This window comes from Cavia porcellus, unplaced genomic scaffold (assembly GCF_034190915.1).
Source record: "Cavia porcellus strain 051 isolate PalLab524CR breed Dunkin Hartley unplaced genomic scaffold, mCavPor4.1 scaffold_17, whole genome shotgun sequence".
NCBI lineage: Eukaryota > Metazoa > Chordata > Mammalia > Rodentia > Caviidae > Cavia > Cavia porcellus.
In genome coordinates this window covers 66,650,884-66,676,709 of record NW_026947500.1, presented here as the reverse complement: position 1 = coordinate 66,676,709, position 25,826 = coordinate 66,650,884, and the positions used below count along the sequence as shown (strand labels likewise).

General features: G+C 49.4%; 1 protein-coding gene across 4 annotated transcripts; it reads right to left on the bottom strand.

Annotated features, from left to right (window-relative positions):
* Positions 1-18,374: 18,374 nt before the first annotated feature.
* Casp14 (caspase 14) lies at positions 18,375-24,643 on the bottom strand. 4 transcript variants are annotated; one of them, XM_063228542.1, is made up of 8 exons: positions 24,390-24,638; positions 22,653-22,722; positions 21,424-21,573; positions 21,127-21,352; positions 20,908-21,024; positions 20,721-20,824; positions 20,008-20,141; positions 18,375-18,875 (listed from the first exon to the last, which is right to left on the bottom strand). In XM_063228542.1, the coding sequence occupies exons 2-7, from the start codon at positions 22,677-22,679 to the stop codon at positions 20,037-20,039; spliced, it is 729 nt and encodes a 242-aa protein (XP_063084612.1). In that variant the 5' UTR covers positions 22,680-22,722; positions 24,390-24,638; the 3' UTR covers positions 18,375-18,875; positions 20,008-20,036. The 4 variants fall into 4 exon arrangements, with proteins under 4 accessions (XP_063084612.1, XP_063084613.1, XP_013012224.2 ...); XM_063228543.1 differs by having other exon boundaries at positions 18,375-20,141; positions 21,127-21,343; positions 24,390-24,643; XM_013156770.3 differs by having other exon boundaries at positions 18,375-20,141; positions 24,390-24,637.
* Positions 24,644-25,826: the final 1,183 nt, after the last annotated feature.

Below are 25,826 nucleotides of genomic sequence, written 5' to 3'. Positions count from 1 at the left end.
TACCACAATTTATAGAACTTGCTTGTCATTAATGGTGCTATAATTCATGGCTTCTATTTCTATGAATGGGTATTGCTGGTCTTTGCCAGGATAACTGTCTCGGACACACTCTGTTTTCCGCATCTGTGGGTACATCTGTAGCTTGAATGCGTCACACAGTTCTACCACTTTCTATTAGATTCCTCCTCCCGTCCCCTGTACTGTAGGGTTTCTACCTCCAGAACTGTTTTGTGGTGTTGGGGGGACCAAACCCTTGGCTGCTCTGTCACTGTTTTATTTTGAGACAAATTCTTGAAAAATTATCCAGGCGGGATTTGAACTGGTGATCCTCCTGCCTCAGCCTCCCAAAGTGCCCGGAGTCCAGGCATGCACCAGTGCATTGGGCTCCTTTCCGGAATATTAAACAGCTTCCCTTCCTCTCCCTTCCTTCCCTCCCTGTCTCTTGGCATCAAACCCAGGTTGGCTCCACACTTTGCCCCCTCCTTCCTTAATCCCCTAAGGAGCTGGAACTACAGGCCTGAGCTGCTACCCCGGGCCGGAAGGAGAGGGCTCGGGTCTCAGCCCGCTGCTCTGCCATGTGGGTCTGGAAGGAGGGAGACAGGTGCAGATGGAGCCCAGCGCCCCGTCTTTAATCCGCCTCTCACCGCTGGTCTCCAGAGCAAGGGTTTTGTGTATTTTCTTCAGCCATGCAGGAGTGAAATCCTCTATTTACACCCGGGGAGACGGACACTGGGCCAGGGAGCCTGCTTGTCGCAGGGCACACGTGTGGCTGTGCGCTCAGGGTCTCCCTGACTCCAGATCCGCTGCTCCTCCCACGGAGCCTTCTCTCTCCCTTTGGTGTCCTTATCTACAAAATGGCATTGATCACGGTGGCCATCGCGTGGGGCTGCCGGGATGACAGACAGGGAAATGCTGTGATGGTGGCCGTCATCCTCCTGTGGATGTGTTCAGTCATTGTCTTGGGCACCCAGACGAGTCCCCTTTCCCATGTCTGACACAAAATACCTGACACGCAAAGTTACGGGGGAAAGGTTTATTCAGGGCACGGGGTGTAGAGGTGTCAGTCTGGTAAAGGCTGGCTCCCGGGCGGGGTGACATCGGAGCGGGGAGAGAGTGCATGGTGGGAACAAAACAGCAAACCAAGCGACAGAAAAGACAAACCTCTTTCTGTCCCTTATTGTATCCCGGCTACCGGGTTAGGGTGGTGCCAGCCCCATCAGTGGGTCGGTTTAGCGATCACCTAGCCTGGCACCATGAATCAGCCACACACCCTGGATCCAGCCAGCTCTGCAAAAGCCCCCTCTGCCCACATGAGGCTCTGGGAGACGTCTAGACGGAAGTCATAACATTGCTTAAAAAATACGATTTCTATTCGTTAGCTATGCCTCATACATCCCGATAAAACTGGGGATAAAGTAAGATACAACTTAAAAAATAGTACATTGGCATTCTAGGAGGCTGAGACAGGAGGATCACAAGTTGAAACCCATCCCAGGCAATTAGAGACCTAGCGAGCTTATGGCAAAATAAAAAATATATGATTGAAAAGGGCTGGGAATGCAGCTCAGTGTGAGGATCCTGGGTTCAATTACCAGTAAAAACATTTGTTCTCCCATTCGTGTGAGTCTGAATTTTAAAGTGAATAAAATGTGTGTTCTTCAGTAACACACTGGCGCGTGGCGGCCTAAGCCTCTACATTCAGCGCTCCGGGGAGGTTGGGAGATCGAGCCCAGCCTGGGTGGCTTGGTGACTTGGAGAGACCTCATCCTAGAAAAATAAGAAAGACTGGTGTAGTAACTCATTCACCCTCCGAAACAGAGACCCTGCAAAAGCTCTGCCAGAAGTGAGGTGGTCACTCACACAGGATGCGCTGATGGCATTCGGAGAGACTCAGATTTTACCAAAGTGGTGCAGGGTTTTATCAAACAAAGGGACATTTGATGTAGGGGTAGCCTGGAATTTGAGTCCCCACTGAGGGCACTTTAAAAAGGAACAATAGTAATAAATATCCAATAGCTATTGGCTGTTAATGATTATTATAATTGCAGATGCAAGCCATGGTTTAAATTTAAAAGATTATTACGGTAAAACACACACGGCTCTTAATCCCCTCTCTGTGGCTTTGAATCCCTGGAAGTCCTCGTTAGTGGGTGTCTGTATCAGAGCTTCCGGCTGGCTCGGTGAAACCTCTCAGGATGGTTTTGGCTTTGGGGAAGAGCTAGGCGTCTCTCTGTGCTGGTCCTGGAGAATAAAGTCCCAGAGGTCACACCTTTATGAACCTGCCTTTCTACCGGACGGCGCTGGACAGGGGCAATCACTGTGTTTTTTAAAAAAATCACACCTTGTAAAGACACTCACAAAAAGAGGGAAATTCGTATTAAAATATAGCATGCCCTGGTGTATCTGCCCAAAACTTTCTTCAAATCTGAGAGCCTGTCAGCCACGTAGCTCTAAAGTTTGTTGCTTTATTTGATTTGGGGTTTGGGATCACAGACAGCATGGAGTTCCCCAGGTAAACAGATAGATATCGCACTGGTTATTTTCATAGGTGCCCAGTGTCCCATGAAATAACACACTCCAGGTATCAAACCATTTTACCTTTTGAGAGGATGCAGGAAATTTCCAGTTTATCTTTTCTCGCTCCTAGAAGCAATTCTTTAGTAAACAGATTTCAATAGAATAGAGCCCCAGATGTGGGATTTCAAGGGGGTATTATTGTAATAATTTCCCAAAAGAGCAGAAATGAAGGCTCACTCTTATTAACAGTAGGAGTGCCTCTTCCAAGCCCTGGGTATCCTTTAAAAATCACTACCCATCGTGGGGCCCGGGGTTTAACTCAGCAGCGCAAGCGCCTGGTTGTGAGTTCAATCCCTGGTACCAAAAACAAAAGTTTAAGATTGAAAATTATGACCAATCTGATGCGTGAAAAGCAACAGATAACTGTTGCTTCTATTTTTCCTTCCCTGTTCTTGGCTTTCGCATCCTTGTGGAGAACCAGCTCCTGGGTTCCCTGACCCTCCCGGCCGTGTCTCAGGCTCAGCTGGCCTGGGGTTTTCACACATCCTCTCCTCCTCTTAGCTCTGGGTTTGGACTGGCCTTGCCTTCCTAGGACCTGTACCCCGGCAGCCTGCAGGGGCTTCCTCCAGGCCTTCTGTATTTAATAAATATTGTTATTTGGAACCCAAAGCCTCACAGATGTTGGGCAAAAGGTATGCTGAGATGCACCCCCAGATTTTTAAAACAATTTGGACCCTGGGACGCCACTGCCAAAGATTTGGGTTTCAGTGATTCGGGGCTGCGATTAGGACTGATCATGGTAAAATTCCTGTAACGTAAGGATTAATTTGAACAGGTCTAAGACGTGTAACTCAGTGAGACCTCATCCATTCAGGGTGTCTCACTTTTAGACCATTCTTCGAAAGGAAGCCTCGCGGAATAGACACTGTGAAGGAGAGAGAAATTGTGGAAAGGAGAGGGGATCAGGGAGGGGAGAAGGAAGGGTAAAGAAAGAAAATGGAGAAAGAGATGAGCTGTGAACCAAGCTTTGTAGATCAGGAGGGGAAGGAAGGTGGGAGCGGGGGGTGGAATGGGACAGGGAAGGGGACCTGAGATGGCCCGCGGCCAGCACAGGCTCACGGGGCCAGTGCAGTCATCAGATGGGCCCAAACTGTCCCTTACACTTAATAAATAAACAGGAGAAAGGGGGCCTCATTCCACCAGCAGCCATGGTCTGTTTCTCAGCCGCTGGCTCCCACGACTCTGTTTCCCACGTCCGTGGGTTCATCTCCCGTGCATATTTCAGTGGAATCACGCAGCCTCCCGTGTCTACCTTTGCTAGGTCGGCCCGTTCCTGAGGCTGGAGCTGCCGGACCCCACGGGAACGGGAGGTTTACCGCGTCCAAGAAGTGCAAGGATTTTGCCACCGCAGTGGCACTGGTTCACACATTCACATCCGTGGCCCCGGGAAGCTCCAAGGCTGAGCGTGATGTGTGGAGCTAAAAGCTTCAGGCTTAGTAAATCTTTCTATTTTTGTGGAGCCGAGGAGCAAATCCAGGGCTGGTGGCTGCCAGCCAGGTGCTCTACTGTGGGCTGACAGCCCCCGCCACGTTCTAATAAAATTTGAACAACATCTCCGGTGGTCTCTGCCACAGAATCACACAGTGTCACTCCCAAATCGGCTCCGCTAATGCATACTTTGTGGGGCAGTGACGGGGGCCATCAGTTCCCTCCAGCACAGAGCGAATGTCCTCCTGTCCTCTGGCAATGCTGAGGAGAAAGTCCAGTGTCCCCGTGACCTGGACGGCAGTCACCTTTTAAAGAAGGGCACTGACACACGATTGCTGGCCGTATGGACGGGCAGCAGGGTGGGGCTTCCTGTCTGCACACACTGTGTGACCACCAGGATAAGTATCCCATCCATCGCCCTACACGCCGGCCTTCTTCCCGTGAGAGCATGCGGGTCTGCTTGGCTTGAAATACACGGTGAGCTGCTGTGAGATGTAGTCCTCCTGGCGAGTGGGCCAGCGTCAGAACTCTCTCCTCTCAGCCATCTGTGGCCTGCAAGGCTCTGGTGACCGTCATTTCTCCCTGTCCTGATCTCAGGCTTTGCAGCCTCTGTCCTGTCCTATCCTGTCCTGTCCTGTTCTGTTCTGTTTTTCTATTCCATTCTCAACTATGAGAGCTGCTTTGTAAGATTTTCCACCTGAGTGAGAACACGCAGTCTTCATATTTCTGTGCCTGCTGTGTGTCACTGCATCCTCCAGGCTCATCTGTGGTACCAAGATTTCACTCATTTTCATAGCTGAATAGTACTCCACGACCTGGACGTACCACACTTCCTTTCTCTACGCATCCCATTGGGCATTTAGTTGAGACTGTGTGTTATCGTTCAGTCTTGCAGAAGACTCTAACTCTTGGCCTTTATAAGCTCATTTTAAAAAAAAATCAGGGCTGTTTTAGAGTTTTATTTTGTGTCTTGCAGTGCTGGGGATGCAACCTGGGCTTTGCACCTCCTAAACATTGTTCTCCCATTGGGCCCTTTACTTTTGTATCCTTGTGTGGTCAAAAAACAGTGCGTTGAACCATTGCACATCGGGAGCTGTTTGTACTTGTGTGTGTGTGTGGCTGTGTGCACATGGGTGTGTATGCGTGGGCGCCTCATACAGGTTTTTACCAGGGTGTGTGCATCTGTAGGGTGTGGGTGTGAGACGGGATTTTCTAGCAGTGGAACAGCACGTGCAAAAACTCATGCTGCATTCGGAAATTCTTGCATGGCTTGGCTTCTCGCTGCTCTTGGCCTCCAGATGCATTCGTTGGGCTGAGTGGGAAATGCATACAGCACACCGTTTTTCTCCAAGCTCCTCCCTGTTTAATATTATGAACCGCACTCTCGCTTCTGCATACGCTCCCTAATGCTCATCTCAGGGCCGCTTCGGATCTCGCATAGTGCATAAAGAAGGAGAACTTGGAGTCATCTGAGGGAAGGCCGGTGACTCTCGAGACCATAATATTCAGTAAATAAATGGCACACAGGAGATTAAATATTGCATGGTTTCTCTGAGAGATGCAAACTATAAATGACTTAAAGAGCAAACTAAAAGAGACATGGAGATGAATGGGAAGCAGAATCCGCAGAGCAGAGACAGGATCTGGGGAAGGACAGAGGGAAGCGGGTGGAGGGCAGGAGGAGCCAACGGGAGCAAACCGTGGTCCGTGTGTCCGTGTGTCTCGGCTCCCCGAGCTGAACGGAATCACTATGATCGCCAAGAAAGAAACCAAGAAGCAGCAGCTGTAGAGAAGGCTGGGATCCGAGCCTTAAACTTCCCTTCTCCTGTTGGGTTATTTCTTCAGGGTTCCTTCTGGAAAGGGCATTGATACATCCAGGGAAGAGAAGGAGCTGCATCAGTGACCGAGGCAGGTTTTCCCGGCTCGGCTCGGGCAGGGCCCTGGCTCCGTCCCCAGCACGGCAAAAACAGAACAATGAAACAAAGGGAAATAAAATTTTTACAACTCTTGGCAAAGCCCAGTGCTGCAAAGTTGTAGCAGTTTGTATAGCCACCAGGTGTTTTATGGTTCTGCAGGATAACACCGATAATTTATGAGGGGTTTAAAGGTTTCTGGCTGCAGGGCTGGCGGAATTTGCACGAATGCGGAAGGCGGTTCTTGCCTGCTTTTGCCTGAAACTGGTGTGTCTCAGGGGCTCTCTTCTGGGGACCACAGTGGGTGGTCTCTGCCCGTGTTGCTTTGGGGTCATCTGGAAGGAACTCTGCAAATCCAGAGTCAGGTGCTTTCAGGAGGGACCAGTTTGCAACTTTAGAATGTTCCTGAGGTTGAACTAAAGCCGCCCTTTCCAACAGGTCTTGTACCTCGAAGCTATTGAGGACAGCCGGTTTCTGCTTGAAAGCCTTTATTTTGCAGATTCATTCATGCTGTGGTAGAGATCAGTATTTTATTCTTGATTTGTCAGATAATATTCCCCTGCATTTAAATAAAATATACATTAAAACAACAACAAACAAAACGGAATTGCCTAAGAAACAAGTGGACCGGATAATAGTATGGGGCATGTAGATAGCATCAGATTTTATTGTTTCTCTAGAGGCTACGTAACCTTGAATTTGCAACCCTCCTGCCTCAGCCTCCTCAGTGCTGGGATTACAGGCCTGGTCCAGCGTGCCCAGCTCTTCTTTGGTCTTCTACGGCTTTCATTTGTTTTTCTTTTGGATCTCTGTTCAAATGTCACCTTCCTAATTATCCACTTGGGTCCGGGGTTTCTTTCCTGGATGATGAGAATGTTCTGGAATCAGACAGACGTGACGGTTGTACAGCACCGTGGATGTGCCACGTATCACTGCATTGTCCACGTTAAGTGATCAATTTTATGAGTTTTTTTATAACCCCAATAATTCCATCATTCTCTGACTCGTCACACGCGCCTTTCTTTCTCCCAGTCCTGTCGGTATCAGCTGAGGTCTTACGGATTTGTTTATGAACACACTTTCCTCCTACTGTATCAATTCCAAGGATCTGAAACTTTTTCATTCACATAGTTTCCAGGACCTAAAACAGCATTTGGCATTTGGTTGGGGCTTCGTGAATCACTCGAATGCAATCCATGAGTGAACAAATCTATCAGAGGTTAAAAAAAAATACGCCTGCTCTTTGAGATTGCAATTCTGTTTCAGGAGAAATATTTGTACACATGCACAAGGAGGTGTGGATTTGGGCTGGGGTGTGTGGGGCTCAGAGGAAGAGCCCTTGTTCAGCACGCTTGAGGTCCTGGCTTTCATCCCCCCCCCCAGCTTCACAAAATATTAATTGTATGTGTTTATTTTTAGCTCATCTCCTGTCTGTGGTAAGGGATACTGTGGTGGCAAAAGGGTTAACATTCTCAGCACCCCAAAAGGTGCCTCAGCTCCCCACAGTGTGTGTAACTGCCGTCCTGCGACCATAATAAAAATAAAACTTTAAAAAGCCCTCGGCACCCTGTGTCTCTGGCAGGATCTTGCCCCCTGATTGCGTCCTAGACATCACGATGAGGCCCTGAGCCAATGCCTGGTGGGAACAGCACAGGACGAAAGTGAACACGGAAACCATTGTTTCCTTCTGGGGAGCTAGCGCCCCATCTTTCCCAGAAAGGTTAAAATGCACAGATATCTTCACCTACATCTGAGGGTCTTTTTGACAGTTTTAAAATACAGTTTGCACAACATCAAATTCTCCCTTCCAAAGCAGATTCTCAGTGATTTTTGGAATAAAGTGATGCCCAAACATCACCTCTATACAATTCCAAAACTTCCCCAGCACCCCCAGAGGACCCGCTGTGTGTCACTCCCCAGTTTCTCTCCTTTGGTCCCTGCTGATTGATGACCTGATCTTTGTCTGTATGGATTTACTTGTTTCCTTGTTTGGGCTTGTCAGGGACTTGGACAATATCCACCCTTTGCCACTGGCTTTTCCTCGTTGCAAAGCCTAGTACGTTCAAGGTTCTTCCACACTGTAGCAATTATCAGTTCTTTATTCCACTTTATTGCCAAGTAATATTCCATTGGATGATAATGGTTTTCTTTTAAATTATACCAAATGGGATTGTTTTAAAGAAAAATATCAATGGAAAACAATGCAGAGGCGTTGTAGTCAGGGGTTACAAGAGGACAGATTTAATACAGGACACATAACTTACAGGATTATTTTATAATATTCACCCAAAAAGTCAAATGCAGAAGATTAGAGCTCTGTCCATGCACTGGAGACCCCAAAATCCAGCCGAGGGCCTGAATCTCAGGGCAGTGTCTTGTACGAATCCAGCTGGAGCCTGGAGCCCACGACAATGTCCCGCACACAGAGGTCAGCAGTGAAAGCTGGAAAGTCTGTGCCAACGGGGTGAAGGAGCTGTGCCAGCAGGCTGAGGATCTGCCCTGGAGCCAGGAAGCAACGTTCAAGGTAGGGACCAGGTTCCCCTGAGAAGAACAAAGGCCATCCTCGGGGACTACAAGAACTTGAGCTCCTCTGATGAGAACAGCTGAGTTCATATCAGAAAAGCCAGCACTGCAAGCTTCACCGGGAGAATCAAAAGCACCATCCTCCCCTCCCATTCTCCGTTTGCAATGAATTGGCAACGATCTCCAGGTGGGCCTGCCACAACCAGAATCACGCAGACTCAGTTAACCTGGCGCTACAAGAGGCCCCCTGGCCAACCCACCTCAGGCACGTGGATGTGAGGCAGGCTGAAAGCAACGTTTGGCAATCTGGTTCATGCACGTCAGCTTGGGCAGCTGGGGGACGAGGATGCCTCTGGAGGTGCAAACAGTTTCATTCTGTGCTTTAGGAGGGAGGTGCGTTCATCCAACCTGCCCAGCCCTGCTGGGTTCACCCTAATCCGTAGAATTATCAATGGGAAAAATCGGACCAGACGTGTTGGGCAGAAGATACTCAGCATCGCTTGCCTAATCTCTTGCAGCTCTGCGCCTCCTGTGGGAATCTGTCCAAAGGTAGAGCTACGTTGATTTAGAAAGCTAAACCAGATGCACACCGGTAATCCTGGCACTCAGGAAGCCGAGGCGGGAGGATTGGCGTGATTTCCAGCGGAGCTGGGTGAGCTGCGTAGTCAGTCCAAGATCAGCCTGAACTACAAAGCAAGACTGTGTCAAAAGATGAAACAGAACAATAGAAAGAAGAGGATGAGGAGGGACAGGAAGGAGAAGAAAAAAAGAATAGGAGAGAGGCATGAAGACAGGGAGACATAGCCAAGGAGAGTGTTAAACCCAATTAGGGAGGTGTTGAATAATTCACCTGGATGTAATAGTGTTTGAACTCCATGCACGCCTGGGGCAAACTCCCAAATTCTTTCCAAGTCAAGTGTAATTTCAAAACTTGTGATTTGTCAACCAGGTGTTACCGGCAGCAGATTACAATTGATAAATTAATTTCCATGGATTAGACATTCTAGATCTGCTGACTCTACGTTGTAATTAGAGATGATTAAACCCTGCGGAGGTCAGGGAACTCAAGATTGACTTAGGGAACCAGGACACACTGCTCTGTTTTGTAAAGAGAGGAGCTGGAAGACTTTAAACACACAGAATTGACCCAGGAGGAGGCTGGGGTGGGTGCAGCCCGGGGGAGAGCTTGTGCTGATCACGTGTGAGGTGCTGGGTTCAATCCCCAGCACTCCAAAAAGTTAATACATGGAAAGAAATGGGAGGAGAGGAAAATCCTAGCTACCGTGGTGTGCTCGGCGTGTGCATATTATACTGCGCCTCATTAAAAGTGTAGATGTTACTGATTAATAGAAAATAAAAATTAGAAACACACTATCCTTTTTATTATTTTTGTTTCTGGGTTTTTTTTTTTTTTTGATCCTGGAATTCAAACCCAGGACCTCACACTTGCCAGACAGGTCGCATTGCCACACTAAATCCCGGTCCTCCGATGATGTTTATTTTAACATTTTTTTAGCAAACTGGCAAATAATGACAGTCATGGTTCGCTTTAACATTTCAGAAAGATTAGACATGTGATTTATATCTGTGCACCAAAGCAAGGTCTGTGCTACTATTTAAAATTTTTTTTGTGTTTCTATTTTTATTGCAGCATTAAATATACTTATTTTGGAATAATTTTCAGTTTGCAGAAAAGCTGCAAAAATTGCAGAGTTCCCGCAGCTTTGGAGCGGCGTCCTTTGGTGTTAATCTGTTGCACAGCCAGGATACCCTTGTCCGGCCCGAGTGTGGAGAAGGCTGCTGACTTCAGACTTCTTGCATGATTAATTTGTTTTTAACCACGAACTTTGCTCCTCTGTCTGGGAGCCTCCCAGGACCCCACATTGCATCTGGCTGCCTTCTCTCCTTGGCCGTCTCTGATCCGTGATGACTTTCCTGAGCTTGCCGCTTCCGAAGAGTGCTGGGGAGAAAACACTCCATTTCTTTATGTCTTTAATAAACAGAGCTCCAGACTTACCCACTTTTTAAACTGACTACTCTCGCTGCATTCCAGGGTCCAGCCCAGAGTTCCACAAGGCCTTTATTTGACTATTTTTACTTTATTTATTTTTTTAATGTTTGGTTCCGGGGATCGAACTCATGACCTTGTGCTTGGAGGCAGGCACTTATTCTGCTGAGCTAAATCCCCAGCCCTATTTACTATTTTTAAATGGGCGTCGTGATGGATGGTAGTGTGGTATTTTGACAGATTCCCTATGTGTACGCATCGCCTGGGAATATTTAGGTTCTCTATCATCTCTTTGAGTTGAGGACATTGGAAAGCTGCTGTCTTACCTATTTTGAATTTTGAACGGTACCGCTGACCATCATCACCCAGCATCGGAATTTATTCCTCTTACGTGGCTGAGACTTAAGCACCTTCTGCGTGCTCATCCTTCTCCCCTATCCTTCCACGGCCTCTGGGAAATGTGACGCACACACACAAACACACACAGAGGAATACTATTCAGCCATCAAGGGAAGCAACCCTGTCATTTTCAGCTCCCTGGATGGACCTGGGGGTCTTAATAGTCCATGAAATAAGATACAGAAAGACAAATATCACTGCCGCGTCTCCTTAGTCTGATAATACCTCAGTCTCCCCTTGTGTTGCACGACCTGACAGTCTGAGAGAGACCAAGAAGATCAATTTGTTCTTGCTTGGTGTCTTCTTGGTGCTTATTTTGGAGTAAAGACCACGAGGTGGAATCACCCCCTTACCACATCTTACTGGGGTTCATGAAACCCGCACGCCTTTCCTGTTGATGTAACTTCCTCGTGCTCAGGGTTCTGTTTGCCTGTTTTTTTCATGACAAAGCACCCAAACTATTAAAAAAAACCCTCCAGGTTTCTTACAATGTAATTTTCACACTTTATGACCCACTCTTTTCAAGCGCCAGTTCAAATATGTTTTTGGCGTATTATGTGATTATTTTAAACGCTGGTAGCAAACTACATATAACATGAAATTCGCCATTTTGCCGGTTTAATTTGATTTTTTTTTTTTGCACTGTTGAGGATCAAACTCAGGGCCTGGTGCATGCTAGGGGAGAATTCCACCACTGAGCTGCACCCCTGAGCCCAGGAAGCTTTTAAAAGTGTGAAACCCAGTGCGTGAGATGCATTCACTGTCACTATCGGGTAGTTCCCAAGTAGAAATTTTAAACCATTAAACAATATCTCCTCATTTTGTCCTATTTACCTCCTAATAATCTCTAATCGACTTTCTCTGGCTGGGGACTTGTCCATTCTATATTATTATTATTTTTTGGTACCGAAGATCAAAATCACAGCCCTGGTTATTGTTCTTTTTAAGCATGCAGCATTCCCGCACCACACATCTGCTTTTTAGTTCAGTGTTTTCAAGTCTCATCAATATTGGAAGCTCCAGGTATTTTAACAGGGAGAATTTAACTCAGGAGTCAATGAGTTCATGTAGTATAAGTGACAGCGCCGTGCTGTGGCTTATTATTATTATTATTATTTATGTATTTCTTGTTTTGCAGCACCAGGCAGCAAACCCATCAGGGCCCGAGATGAGTGGGCTGCACCTCCAGCTCCAGCGTGAGGGTGCAAACACGGATTGTTTCTATGGAATCAGTTGGCCAGCCTAGGGCTGGGAAGCGGGTGTGAGGCAGACCCCGGGAGTTTAGAGGGAGATGAGAGCGAGCTCTGTACCTGTGTCTCAGGGCTGTTGGCACGGGGCCTTAGTCAGCACTGAGGTGGGCACCGTGGTGCTAGTTCCGGGTGTGCAGCTCAAAACCCTGGAAACGGAGACAACCTGAAAAGACTGTAGCTAAATCACAAAGAGTCAAGCCCGTTCCCCCCCCTCCTCCTCCTTCCTCCTCCTCCTTCCTCCTCCTCCTCCTTCTCTTCCTCCCCCTCCTCCCCATCCTCCTCCTCTCTCCTCCCCCTTCCCCCTCCCCCTTCCTCCTCCCTCCCCCTCCCCCTCCTCCCTCTGTTCCCCCTGTGTCTTATGCTGTCAGAAGCCAACAAGAAGCCAGCTGGGGACGGGGATCCTGCCTTAAAGTGTGGGTGCGGCGTGCGGGTGAGGCCATCAGTCAGTCGGGGGATTAGTTAATGGATGACGGGGGTGAGGGTGACCTCATTTCTCATCACCGATCACCGTAGGAACAACTCCATCACAACTGAAATCCTGCATTCTCTAATAACCCGACCGATCAGAATGTAAATGATTCAGCCTGTTTTTCCAGTTTCCACCACCGTGCTTGTGTTTCCTGTGAGCCTGAGGTTGGACTTCGGGGCCTTGGAAACGGCACGTGCTTCTCTGGCAGTGTGTGACATTCAAGCACCATCAGATGGAAACTGCTCACAGTACGGGACGTGGATTTGATTTTCGCTTACGGATCCTGTGAATATCTTCTGCAGTGGCCAGGAACCTCAGCGTGCCAAATTCATTCTAGGATGTACATTTTTTTTTTTTTTTTTTGAGACAAGGACTCTCTCTGCAGTTCAGGCTGGCCCTGAGCTCACTTTGTAGCCCAGGCTGGTCTCGAACTTGCAACGATCCTCCTGCCTCAGCTTCCCAAGTGCTGGGATTACAGGTGTGCGCCACCAGGCCTGGCTTGGACAAGCATTTTTAACTTGGCTCTTACACTTCAGCCTGGTCTGGTGTGTCAGTCAGAGTAGGCCAGGTTCCCCAGTATGAATGATCCCCAAAGCTCACTGGCTTATGACAACAGAGCCATGAAACACTCAGATTTTAAATAATCACATAACAGAAGACTTGACTGAAAAAGTGTGGTTTTAGGTAAACGGATGCAACTTGAGAACATAATGTTAAGCAGAATATGACACACAAAGTTGAGCTTTCTTCTCATGCGATAACTAAATATAATATAATTATATATATAATTTAGAGTGATATCTGTACATATAGAATATATAAAGAGCAAAATAGAACAGAGATACATAAGTAGGGAGACATTTGAATACTTTGTCAAGCTACATATTGTTTTAACAATATTTCAATCTAAATGCTATTGATTTCATGTATTCCAAGGGTTCATCTTATAGTTTGTTGAAAGGAAACTATGTGTTGTTATCTGTCGGCTCCCTTTTTTTTTTTTTTTTTTGGCTCCCTTTTTTATAAGAATGTTTTCAGTTTATATCTTCCATTCTGAGTAACCACTTTCAAGATAACCATGCATAGTGTGATAACTATTGTGATTCTTTTGTTCTTTGGTTAGGAAAATTTGTTTTGCTGTTTCATAAGACAAACAAGAAAAAAAGTGTGATTTGTGGTTTGAAGAAAAAAAACAATCTACAAAAAACCCCAGCACTTTGGTTTCGTCTGCAGAATCTAACACGAAAGATGAAGGGCTGGGTGTGGCAGTGGCTGGGAGCTCGGTTAGCAGGGCCTGGGCTTCACCCCCAGCACCGGAAAGAGGCGTAGGGAGCCGGTGGAGCGGGAGATTGATCAGAGGTGCGGCAGAGGCACGGCCAGCCCTGAACACGGGGCCCAGAACAAGCTACGTAAACCAGCTGTTCCAGCACCAAGAAGCCAGGGCGCAGGGCAGCCAGGCACACAAGCTGCTGGGCAGCGGGACTGACGTTGATATAAGCTCCTGAGTGTGTAAATAAACGCACCGCAGTGGTTGACATGACCCCTGCTTTGTCTCTCTTTTATTTCCTCATCCTCTCATGGTCCTTCACCCCAAGAACCTCAGGAGCTGTGTGGATCCCGGCAGAGAGAGAGAGAGAGAGAGAGAGAGAGAGAGAGAGAGAGAGAGAGAGAGAGAGAGAAGAGAGACTCTGCTTCTGTCTCTCTCTTTGCCTCTGTCTCTCTGTCTCTGTCTCTGTCTGTTGTTCTGTCTCTGTCTATATCTGTTTCTGTCTTTTTCTCTGTCTCTGTCTCTGTTTCTCTCTCTGCCTCTGTCTCTCTCGGTCTCTCTGTCTCTGTCTCTCTATCTCTCTGTCTCTCTCTGTCTCTGTCTCTCTCTCTGCCTCTGTCTCTCTGTCTCTCTCTGTCTCTCTCTCTGTCTCTTTGCCTCTGTCTCTCTCTGTCTGTCTCTCTCTCTGTCTCTATCTCTCTGTCTCTGTCTCTCTCTGTCTCTCTCAGTCTCTCTCTGTCTCTGTCTCTCACTCTCCTGCTGTAGATGAAACCCAGAGCCTCACCTCTGCTGGGCAAACACGGTACCACCAGGCCACAGCCCAGCCTCCATATTTAATGGGGGAAGAAATCCCTCTCTTGGGAGAAGCGTCTCCAAGAGCAAAGGCCTGGGTTGCTGTCCCATTTGCTCATGGGGTGAGGGCCAGTTTTTACGGGTGAACACCTGGGTCCCAGCTTCAGCAAAGCTGGAATTGTAAGCTGTAGACACTGAGGCAGCGCCATGCGATGCTAATGAGCACATACGTAAATGAATAAGGTAGATGTTTCCAGAGGGAAGCAGGTGAACCTATCCTCACACAGTTACCTTCCAAAGAAGAATAAACCCATGCTGGACACTGAGCTGAACCAGTGCCCTACGCCCCGAGCGGCCCTCCACCCCAGCCCTGCTGCTGCAGAGAAACCCCAGAGGAAAGGAAACCTCTCCACACCAGGGAGCGTGGAAGGCAACGATTCCTCACGTTAGCGGGCTGGTGGGCCTCAGTTCCCGATCGTCAGCTTAGCGTTCGGTTTACATACATTTTGCAGACATGCAGGACAAGGCTGAGGGCAGTTACTCCGTGACCGGTTACAGGAATTCAGTCATAGGTGGTTACGCAGACTGGCTTTTAATAAAAGTAGACTGAACGTGGAATTGTTCACCAGGAGTCAGGAGCATTCTGGGGAGGCGGGAAGGAGTGTGAGTGGGACAAGCACAGATCCGTGTGTCCATGGCTGGGTCAGTCTGTCCCAGATGTGAAGTCTTTGAAGCAAGCTGAAAACTACACATGTTTTTCTAAGTAGGGAAGAACGAAAGCATGACCGCTGGACGTGGTCGGTGGACCTCGTGTGCTATCAGGGAGGAGCAGCTGGGTGCAGATAACCCAGGCTCACTGAGCGTAGCGGGCTGGGCAGGTGACAGGCAGTGTGGGCGTCATCACAGGCCACAACCTGGTGTCTGCCTGCTGCTGTGCAACGTCCGTAACTCTGCCCTCATGCTGCTTCCCTTTCTTCTCCCTGGGGACACCCGAAACCCCGTCTTTTAGTGTCCCCCCAGGTGCAGGGCCCTGTCACGAAGCACAGCTCCCAAGGACGTCAGCTCTCTGCACTGGTTCCTGCCCGTATCTGCTGCTCGGGGCTCTGAGGCCCACATCCCCCCGTTTCTTCCCCACCTCTTTCTCCTCTGTCATAACCATACCACGCCCTACCTCTGTATATTTCCCCCCTTTTTTTTAGGTTCCACATATGCATGAGATCGTGTGAGATTTGTTTTTGGGTTATTTCATTTGGCATAATGTCCTTGAGTTTCTTGTGTTATGGCAAATGGCAGAACCTCTTTCATTGGTAAAGCGGAAAAATATTCCACTATGTGGGTGTCTGTTTATGTGCAATGCCGTGGTTTCTTCTTTTTTTTTTTTTTTATTAGTACATGTTTGTACACATCCCTTGACTGGAGTTATTCCGTGTGATATTTTAGTTCTGTCTCCTTCCTCTCCCTCTTCTGTCCACTCCTCTATCTCTAGACTCTCTTCCTCTTTGCAAAGGGTCTGTTGCCCTGTTTCTCACGATCACTATTTTTCTCTTTGCATTATTTACACTTTGAGCTTCTCGTACAAGACAAACCATGTGATGCTTAAGCTCCCGTGTCTGGTTTATTTCACTCACAATGATGGTCTCAAACCCCATCCATTTCTCTACACCTGACTCGAGGTTGTCTTTTTTATGGCACAGTAGTACTCCACTGTGTGATACACATCTTCCTTCCCCACGCACTGGTGGGTGGACAGACAGGCTGCTCCCAAGGCTTAGTTGTGCTGCTGTAAACACAGGTATGCGTGGATGACTGTCAATAATGTCTTTCACCCTTTTGGAAAAGAAGAGAAGTCGCTGGGTCTTGCAGGACTTCCAGCTCCAGTTTTTAAATTGCCGAGCCTGTTTCCATAGTGACCACAGCATACTTCTCTTTGTCTGCCGTGGACACACGGGGTTACAGCGTGGATCTCTAACGCTGCCCCAGGGCTCAGGTGTCGAAGGGTTTCCTGGTTCACACTGCGGTCCTGTGTTAGTCTCTTTGCAAACCTCCACATCACCTTCCACAATGGCTGCTTGAAGCTGCCTCCTGGGCACGGTGTGTGGTTTCTGTTTATTCACATCCTTGCAACGCATATCTCTTGCTTATTTATTTTTATCTGTGTATTTATTTTTTGTGACACTGGGGGTCGAATCCGGTGCTGCTGGACGACTAACCTACATCCCCAGCCTATTTGATTTTATGGTTTGAGACGGGGTCTTGCTAAGTTTCTTAGGCTGGCCTTGAACTTGGGATCCTCCTACTTTAACTTCCCGAATAGCTGGGATTACAGGCATGTGCCGCCCTCAGCTTACAAAGCTCGTTTCTAGGGTGGGGCTTCAGCTCAGCGGCATGAGCTCTTGCCTGGCAAGTGTGAGGTCATGACTTTGATAACCTTACCAGGAAGAAAAGAGCTCATCTCTGTCTCTGTCTCTGTCTCTGTCTCTGTCTCTCTCTTCCTGTCTTGTACATGTCAGTCTGTCTTTCTACAATCGAGCTGCATCTCAGCCTTCTCACCTTTTTTAGACTCTCCGTCCTAACAGGTGTGAGGTCATGCCTCATCATGGTTCTCATAGCAAATTTAGAATTTCCTGTGAGCCTGCTTGTCAATCTTTTGTTTCCCCCTCTTGTGGAGGGTCAGCTTGAATATGCTTTCAGCTCTGCAGGCCACACTGAGCTGGCTGTGATCACATGTCCCTCTGTTTGTAGACTCGAAGGAGCTGTAGACAGGATGTAAATGAGTGATCAGACTGGGTCTCAATAAAGCTTTATTTATAAAAACAGGCTGCAGCTGGATTTGTGAAGCTTTCTATTGTTTTCTGACCCCCGTGTCGGAAGACTCCAGAATCACTTGGCGTTTGGACAGCAGGTTGCACGCGGGTGGGCGCCCAGGACCCTGTCTGTGGACCATCTCAGAGCGTGTGGTCCTTTGTGCCTTCCTGTTTGGTGACTTGCTTTGCCGTTCCCATGGACAAAGCCATGCTTATGGCTGCACCAAAGGCAAGCAACGCTGGGTCTATGTTAGTTACTCTTTAATAAGGGCTTTCAACCAGATCAGAGGTGACAGCGAGGTTGGCTAGAGTGTCCTTCCTAGGGTGTATGACGCACTTGGTGCCAACATCAGCACAACCAACAAACAAAAGCCTTTAAAAGCATCTCATTCGCAGGAAGGCCGTGCCTAGGCCAAAAGACTGCTGTCTGCTTCCAGGCTTCTGAGAGGAGAAAATGTGGAGGCCGTAGCTGAGCTCAGGAGGAGAGTTGTGATCGATTAGTTATGGCTGCCATGTGCGCCAGGGTAGAAGTAAGGACATGCTTGCTACATATTTGCCTTCCTGTAACTGGCTAACCTCCACCATCCCTTGTAGATTTCCTCTCTCCTGTCTTAGCCTCCAGAGTAATTCCTGAACTGGAATTACAGATGTGTGTCACTGCACCCCATTCACCTTGTAGGGTTGCTGAGGAATGGTGCTCTGGGTGCTTCTTTGGGAACATTCCAGAGCTGTATCAAGCATGCAAAATGTAGTCATTAGGTATAGGAGCGTGGTCTGTATTTTTAAACATTCCGGACACACCTGCTGTTATGAAAGAGACAGCACGAGTCTCTTGATGCACCCAAAGAAATCAAAGAGAAATGGAGAGAAAGAAATCAAACCCAAAGGTCCTTTCCCATCAGCCTCTTGGCTTCTACACAGAATGAAGATTCCGACCCACTGCAAAGTATTATAACATTTTACTGGACACTTTATCATCATTTGGGTGATATTCTCTTGGCCTCCAGACGTGGTCTTTTCCAGCATCTCATTCTGGGTAAGGAACAACTCAAAGGATGCTAGAGAAGGCTTTTTGGGATAAGTAGGGGATGGAGACATGGGGAGAGGATAAGGAGAGAGGGGGCCCCCTTCATTTGGGGCAACGCTGATTGCAGACGCATAGCCCAGGTGAGGAAGAGGACGCAGACCTGCGGTCAGGGTGGAGGAGCCTGGGAAGAGCTTCGCTGGGCGCTGGTGCCGAGTGGGGTCAGCAGGTGGGAGACATCAGGAGTGGAGTCTGGCCTTGGTCTCTAAAGGACAGCGCTCCTGTGTCTTCTGGACCATTCCGGGGAGGTTTCTCTTTTAGACGGCGTGAAGGACAGATGAAGCCCCGTGAGAGGAGAAGGCAGAGAGGCGGGAAGGATGCTAGCTGCCCAGATAAAGAGCCGAGAAGGTGGAGACTGACCCTGAAGGGGGATGAGGGGGAGGGAAGGAGGTTTGACATCAGGGGGGCTGGCGTGGTGGCCGGTGGTCCAGGAGGCACAGAAAAAGACAGGGGACACAGATGACTTCAGAGGTAACAGCCTGGGGTCTGAGGGTGAGGATTCCAGGGAGTTCTTGGAGGAAGGACCAGGAGAAAAAGATGCTTTAGCAATGAATTTTCAAAGATGGTGGATACACCCACAGAGCAGGCCTCGGAACTTGCAAAAACACACAGCTGGTCCAACCTCCAGCCCAGGGCTGAAATGCCACAGGCGTGACCTCAGCTGGCAGGTTTGGAGAATTTCTAGGAGCCTTCCGAAGAGCTCCTCCCTGCAGCAGAGGGACGACACTCCCTGGGTGACTCTGATTAGGAAACTTCTGATAGATCAAGACTTAGCAGATTGTGAAAAGGGGGCTGAGATACAAATCAGAACTCAGCTCTGCCTCTGTGTGTGTCAGATCCTGTGTGGCAACTGCCATGTTACTGAACCTCTCTGGGCCTCTGTTACTCTGCTGTGTAGGCCCGCAGGGTGGGTGGGCTCTGATTAGAGCGGCTGAAAGTTAAAACAGAGAAGTGGATGAGCAGATTCCCTTGGAGAGAGGGCAGAGTCCAGGAACTTAAGGAAAAAACATCAGGAGGAAGGGAACGGGGAAAGCAAGAGGCAGCTGTATTACTCAGAGAAAAAGCCCGTGAGTCACCCTCGGGGGATGCGTAGAGGCACTAACTTGCTAGCCAGGGAGGCAGGTTTGGGAGAGTAATTTATGCCTCTCGGAGATTTCAGGGTTTAGGAGGGAATCCCTGGGAGATGGGATCAGAGGAAATCTTGAGCTTAACTAGTTGGTTGTGTATGAACATGTGTCACACGAGGAAGAGACAGATCTCAGTTGGGTACAAACGCATAAAGCAGAAGCGGGTGCCCTGAGGTTGGGTTAATGGAGGTAGAGAGTCCAGCCAGAGGGAGGTGATGTTCATGTTACCTTCGTGTCAGGTGCTCAGCTTTGGCTGGACTGTTCCAAGAAGGACACAGATGGGGGTGAAGAAAGATTGGGAGGAGGAGATTTTGAGGAAGGGGGGAGCCGCCCTGTGAATATCTGTGGGGCCAAGAGAGTACTTGCAGGAGAGGTTCTCCCCGGGTTCTCTGCTTTTATTGCAGGTAGAGCTTCTTCCGGAGGGTGCTCTGGATTTCGGGATTCACTTTCCTCAGTCTCCCTTCATGAAGGAGCTCTTCCTCTGCCATAAGCCGGGTCACCTACAGCAATGGGCATGGTCAGCTCTGGGACCAGCCCCTGGGGGGTCGGCATCATGAGCTTAGGGGGAGAACGTTAGAGAACAGGACAGGTAGGTACCCATGGCTTAAAACAAAAGACCTTTGCTGTCCCCTTCTGTTCCATATTTGTGTGGAATTGTTGGTTGAATCTTTTTTTTTTTTTTATTTTGGATGTACTGAAAATGGAACCCAGGGTTTTCACACTGAGCTATATAACTCCAGTTTTTTAGTTTTTAATGTCTGGGTTGACTTCAAACTTGCAATCCTCCTGCCTCAGCCTCCTGACAGCTGGTTATCGTGTCTGGTTGGAATATATATATATATATATATATATATATATATATATATATATATAAATCTGCAACACAACACATCACCATTAGAAGAAAAAAATGTCTGGCCATTCATTGAATATGAAAGAATTGTTCAGGAAAGGTTTCCTGCCTGGGGAAACTTCTGGCTGGCATAAAGACACCCTAGTTTCCATGTTGGGGTTTGGGGGTGGGGAGATGGAGGAAGACCAACCGGGGAGGGGGCTCCAGAGAGCTCCTCACAACCCACCTCGGTCAGGAGCTCCAGGATGGAGCCGAGCCTGTCTCTGAACACCTTCACCAGTGTCTGGATGAAGCAGGAGCCATCTTCTTCTTGTCTGTAGGAAATGAACCCTGGGGGTACAGAGGGGTGAGCTGGGGTGCAGGGCTCAGAGGGCGAGGAGAGGGGCTCCCGTGGACCAGCGGGGCGCCCCTACCCTCCACGGTGGAGTACACGTGGAGAAAGTCCGTGTACGTCGGGATGGTGTAGGGACCGTCATTGGTGATCAACGTCACTTCATCTCCTCCTACGGTTTCTCCGAGGTCCTTGTGCACTGAGGGGCCAGGAGGAGGACAGGGCAGCGTCAGAGGGGTGGCGGCCGGGCAGGGTCGGGCTGGGTGAAGGGCGGTGGCCCCGGTCCCCTGGCCTGCCCCACCTCCTCGGCAGGCCTGCACGATGAACACTTTGGGCTTGGCCCTCAGGGCCTTGCAGTTTTTGTTGTTGAGGACCTGGAAGAGGTCATCCAGCTGGACGGTCTCCCCGTCTTCGCCCATGAGGATGCCTTCGTCCCCGTGGGCCATGAGCACCACGAAGGCACAGCTCACCGGCTCTTCCCAACTGTCTATGACCTGCTGGAACTTTTCCATCTCGTCCTGGAATTGCTAGAGGGAGAGTCCACCCTGCTCAGAGGCGGGAGGCGGGAGCTCCCGGTCTGGGGCTGGCGGCCACATACCTGGGCGGTGGGGTCTCTCTTCATGGTGCTGTTGAACCGCAGGTGATCGAACATGCTCTTTAGGGCGTCCAGGTCTGCCTCGGAGCCCTTGCGGGCCTTGGTGACACACAGTGTCAGGGCTAGGCGGGCGCCCGACATGTCGTACGCCTCCTGGCCAAGGGGGGGCAGAGACGGCGCGAGGAAGGAGGTCAGGGATGTGCAGAGGGGGCACTAGAAAAGGGCCTGGGGCCACCGGGCCGGGTAAAATCCATGGTGCCTGGTGACACACAGGAAGATGGTGCAGGATGTACTTGCCCTGCAAGTTCACTGTTGTGAAATTCAAGCTCGGTTCAGAGATTCTGTTTTTATTTGCCTGATCTGGCAGTGGAATCTGAGATCTGATTGGCTTTCTGCAAGATTCGTTAGGTCTGCCTTTACGTGGGCCCCAGCTTCTAAATTCACACGAGTGTGTGTGTGTGTGTGTGTGTGTGTGTGTGTGTGTGTGCATCTCTGTGGGTGTCATTTTGAAGGCTCTTTCCTGTTGTCCCATCCGATGGCTTTTCCCTCTCTCCCCATCCTTCTTAAGAGTGTTCTGAGCAATTGTCTGTCACTTCCTCACCTGCAAAAGCCTCCAAATTTTGGAAGCTAAGGCTGACATCCTATCCTTATTCCAAGCGAGGGAGAAAGATTTGGGTCAGTAATTCTTTTTGGTGAGAAGCAAGGTACTGAGTCCATAGTGATTTTGGGGACAGGTGTAGCTCCCTTCCGTCCAGTTTGGAATCTATTTCTATCTTTACCCATCTAGGAATCTATTTCTATCTTGTGGAAGATCACAAAATGCTTTCTAGCTCTGAGTGTGGTTCATTCTCTTTTCTTTCTTTTAAATTTTATTTTATTTTGAAGAGAATAAAACCAAATGAGACGAAGCAGAACAGAGTCAGTCAAAACAAAAGGGCGGACATAGTACATGACTTAAAAACCAAATACAAGGAGATCACCAATGGCTCGCATGATGCCTCTTATCTTCAAAAGAATTGCCCACATCATCAGGCATAATAAAAGTGAGCATAGCCGTACAGAACAAAACCAATAAAAACAAAACATTGGAGACATTACAGGACCTCAAAAGAAGATAACAGTCAAACCACAGGGGGTATCGTAGTGCATTATCTTTTCTTTTTTTTACTCTTTTTGGAGGATTAAGTCCTCACCTCCCACCTCCCCAGGTCTCTCTGCCCCCACCAACCTACCTCTTCCAAAGGCTTAGGCTCACTCATTTCTTTTGATTCTGGGTTCAGCTCTCCGAAATATTTTCTGATCCTGAGTAGCGAAAGAAGACAGGTTGACAGTCTCCCACGGAGGGAGGGGGTCAAGGGACACAGAGATTTGTCCATCTGGGTTTTTGAGACTCAGTAAGGTAGCCCTGGTTGTCATCTGGTCTATGGCCAGACCTGGGGAGAGACGACAGTCCATGGTGCATGTCCACCCTGGACTGAGAACCTGAGAGTCTTCCACCCACCGAGGCCCTCAAAATGCCATCCCTGCCCCCTAGGGAGCCCCTCCCCTGCCTCAGGACACCCAACTTCCTGCTGAAGGCCCTGGGTGGCCAGGGGCCCAGGGGCCCATTTGCTCCCCACTTCTACTCAGGAGGTTGTGCTCTGGCTACACAGAAGACTTGGGGCACACTCTGGCATTTTGCTTTCTCCTTTTATTTGGCCTTGTTTATCACTCCTTTGTTAGACTGCAATTACCAGAAAAGACCCCTTCTGATGAGAGGGGTGGAGTAATGTCTGCCATCCCTTCTCCATCTGTTCTTGACCCCACTCACCCAAACATGCATCCATATACCCATTACTCTTCTCTTTACCCACCCATCTATGCATGCATCTATCATCCATCCATCCATCCATCCACCCACCTATCCACCCATCCACCCACTCATCCACCCACCTATCCATCCATCCATCCATCCACCCACTCACCCATCATCCACCCACCTATCCATCCACCCATGCACACATCCACCCACCCATCCATCCATCCATCCCTCTACCCATCCACCCACTCACCCACCCATCCATCCATCCATCCCTCCACCCATCCACCCACTCACCCACCCATCCATCCATCCATCCCTCCACCCATCCACCCACTCACCCATCCGTCCATCCGTCCATCCATCCATCCATCCATCCATCCATCCATCCATCCATCCATTCACCCACCTATTCATCCATCCATCAATTCATCCACCCACATATCCATCCATTTATCCATCTACCCACCCATCCATCCACCAACCTCTCTAGCTCACATCTCCTGGGCAACTATTATTTGTTAAATACTGGGAACATACTATATAGGATAGTCTTCTTGTTCATGTGTAGCTTTAGTGTATGGCACAAATGAACATCATATCTTTCTCTCTCTCTCTCTCTCTCTCTCTCTCTCTCTCCCTCTCTCTCTGTCTCTCCCTCTCTGTGTGTCTCTGTCTCTCCCTCTCTCTGTTTCTCTGTCTGTCTCTAGCTCTCTCTCCTTCTCTCTCTGTCTGTTTCTCCCCTCTGTCTGTCTGTCTCTCTCTGCCTTTCTGTCTTTCTGTCTCTCTCCCTGTCTTTCTGTCTGTCTCTCTCTTTCCCTCTCTGTCTCTCTGTTTCTGTGTCTCTGCCTCTGTCTGTCTCTCTCTCCCTCTATCTCTGTCTGTCTCTCTCTCTTTGTCTGTGTCTCTGTCTCTCCTTCTCTGTCTCTCTGTCTGTCTGACTCTGTGTGTCTCCCTCTGTCTGTCTGTCTGTCTGTCTGTCTCTGTCTCTCTCACTCTGTCTGTCTCTCTGTCCTCCCTCTCTGTCTGTCTCTCCCTCTTTCTCTGTCTCTTCCTCTCTGTGTGTCTCTCTCTCCCTCTGTCTGTCTGTCTGTTTCTCTCTGTCTGTCTGTGTCTCTCTCTGTGCACGCCGCAGGGAGAGGCACAGAAGTGAGGCGGCCACGTCACTCACCGGCTGTAGCCGCACCTGCTCCTCCAGGCCGGGCCGAGTCCTCCAGCTCTGTCTCCTTGTCTCCTGCTGACCTGGGGCTGGGCTTCCAGGGGGAGCGGAGCCCACGTGCTGACCCTGGACAAGAGGCTGGCGCGCTGGACCTGCCAGCTTCTCGGGAGGCCTGGCTGGGAGGCTGCCCGGCCCTGCCTCCCTCCCTTTTATGGCCCGCGAATCTCCTGTCACTCAGGAACCTCGGATGAGCGCGACACTCCCTCCCTTGGCACAGCCTGGGTGTAGAAACAGTCAGACGCCCATAGGATGAGTGACAGCCGGCTCGGCGACACCCCTTGGCTGCCAGAGCTCAGAACCAAGTCAGCTGAGCGCTGAGCCAAAGCAACCCCGGGGCCCTGCCCCGCGGGGCCAGCTCCGCACCCAGCACCCTGTGCAGCCGGGCCTGTTCACCCTTTGCCTTCCCCAGGGAAGATGACACCGGCTCCCTTTGCTCATCACCGCCTCACGTCCTGGGGAGCCCCGAGGGGCCTCCACTGTCCCTCCCACTAGGCAAAGGAGGAACCCGAGGTCCGTGTGGGGAAATCAAGCGACTTCTCAGGGTCACCCCGCTGGGGACTGGGACAGCGGGCATCTGGACCAGAAAGGCCCAACCGTCTGATGGGGCCGCTTCCAGTGAGGCTGTGGCCCCCCAGCCCCTCTTTTCTCCTGGCCTCTCTCCTTTCTTCTTTCTCAGACTTTTGTTTTGTGGTTTTAAAAAAAAATTTTGCACCAACAGCCTGGATGAGATAATATTCACGCGCCCCATGGCTCCATCTCCAAGGTCCCATTTGATGGCTTAGGATTTTCATGGAGGGGCACGACTCCTCAGCGCAATCCGTTTAGAACATTCTCCTCACCCCAGAAAGGAACCCTGCATCCCTTCGCCATGACCCCCAAGCCGTCTCAGCCTCAGGCTGCCACCAAACCAACTTCTGCCTTACAGATTTCTTCTTCTGGATGTTTCACGGAGACAGAATATGTGTCCTTTATACCTGGGGTTCTTTTGTGATTGCAGGGACTCGCTCTCCAGTCCTGGCTGGCTTTGAACTCACTGTGTAGCCCAGCGTGGTCTAGAACCCATGGGCACTCTCCTGCCTCAGCCTCCTGAGGGCCAGGGTCACAGGTGCGCGTCACCACGCCCAGCTGTGTCTGGCTTCTGATATCTGCTCTGACACACTCCTGTCTGTGAGTGTTTGTGTGAACATGTGTTTTCGTTCCATTGCTTGGGTGGAATATTCAAACAGGACAGACGTTTTAAGCACCCCCATTCCTCCAGCCCTTCTCTTTGCTCGGAAAAACCCAGACCCAAGACTGTGAATTCCCTGTTTTCATCTTGGGAGTTGATTTGTGCATCATCAGCTGTTGGTTGCAAATGTGGGCTCATTTTACCAAACTGTTCTATCGTTT

Bases quoted from the DNA above. Each gene is read 5' to 3' on its own strand.
- Casp14 (XM_063228542.1), bottom strand. From the start codon at position 22,679: ATGAGTGAGCCTAAGCCTTTGGAAGAG. The intron at 21,574-22,652 runs GTAGGTTGGTGG...CCCCTTGGCCAG, and splicing joins AGCCTAAGCCTTTGGAAGAG to GAGGCGTACGACATGTCGGG. The intron at 21,353-21,423 runs GTATGTGGCCGC...CTCTCCCTCTAG, and splicing joins AGAGAGACCCCACCGCCCAG to CAATTCCAGGACGAGATGGA.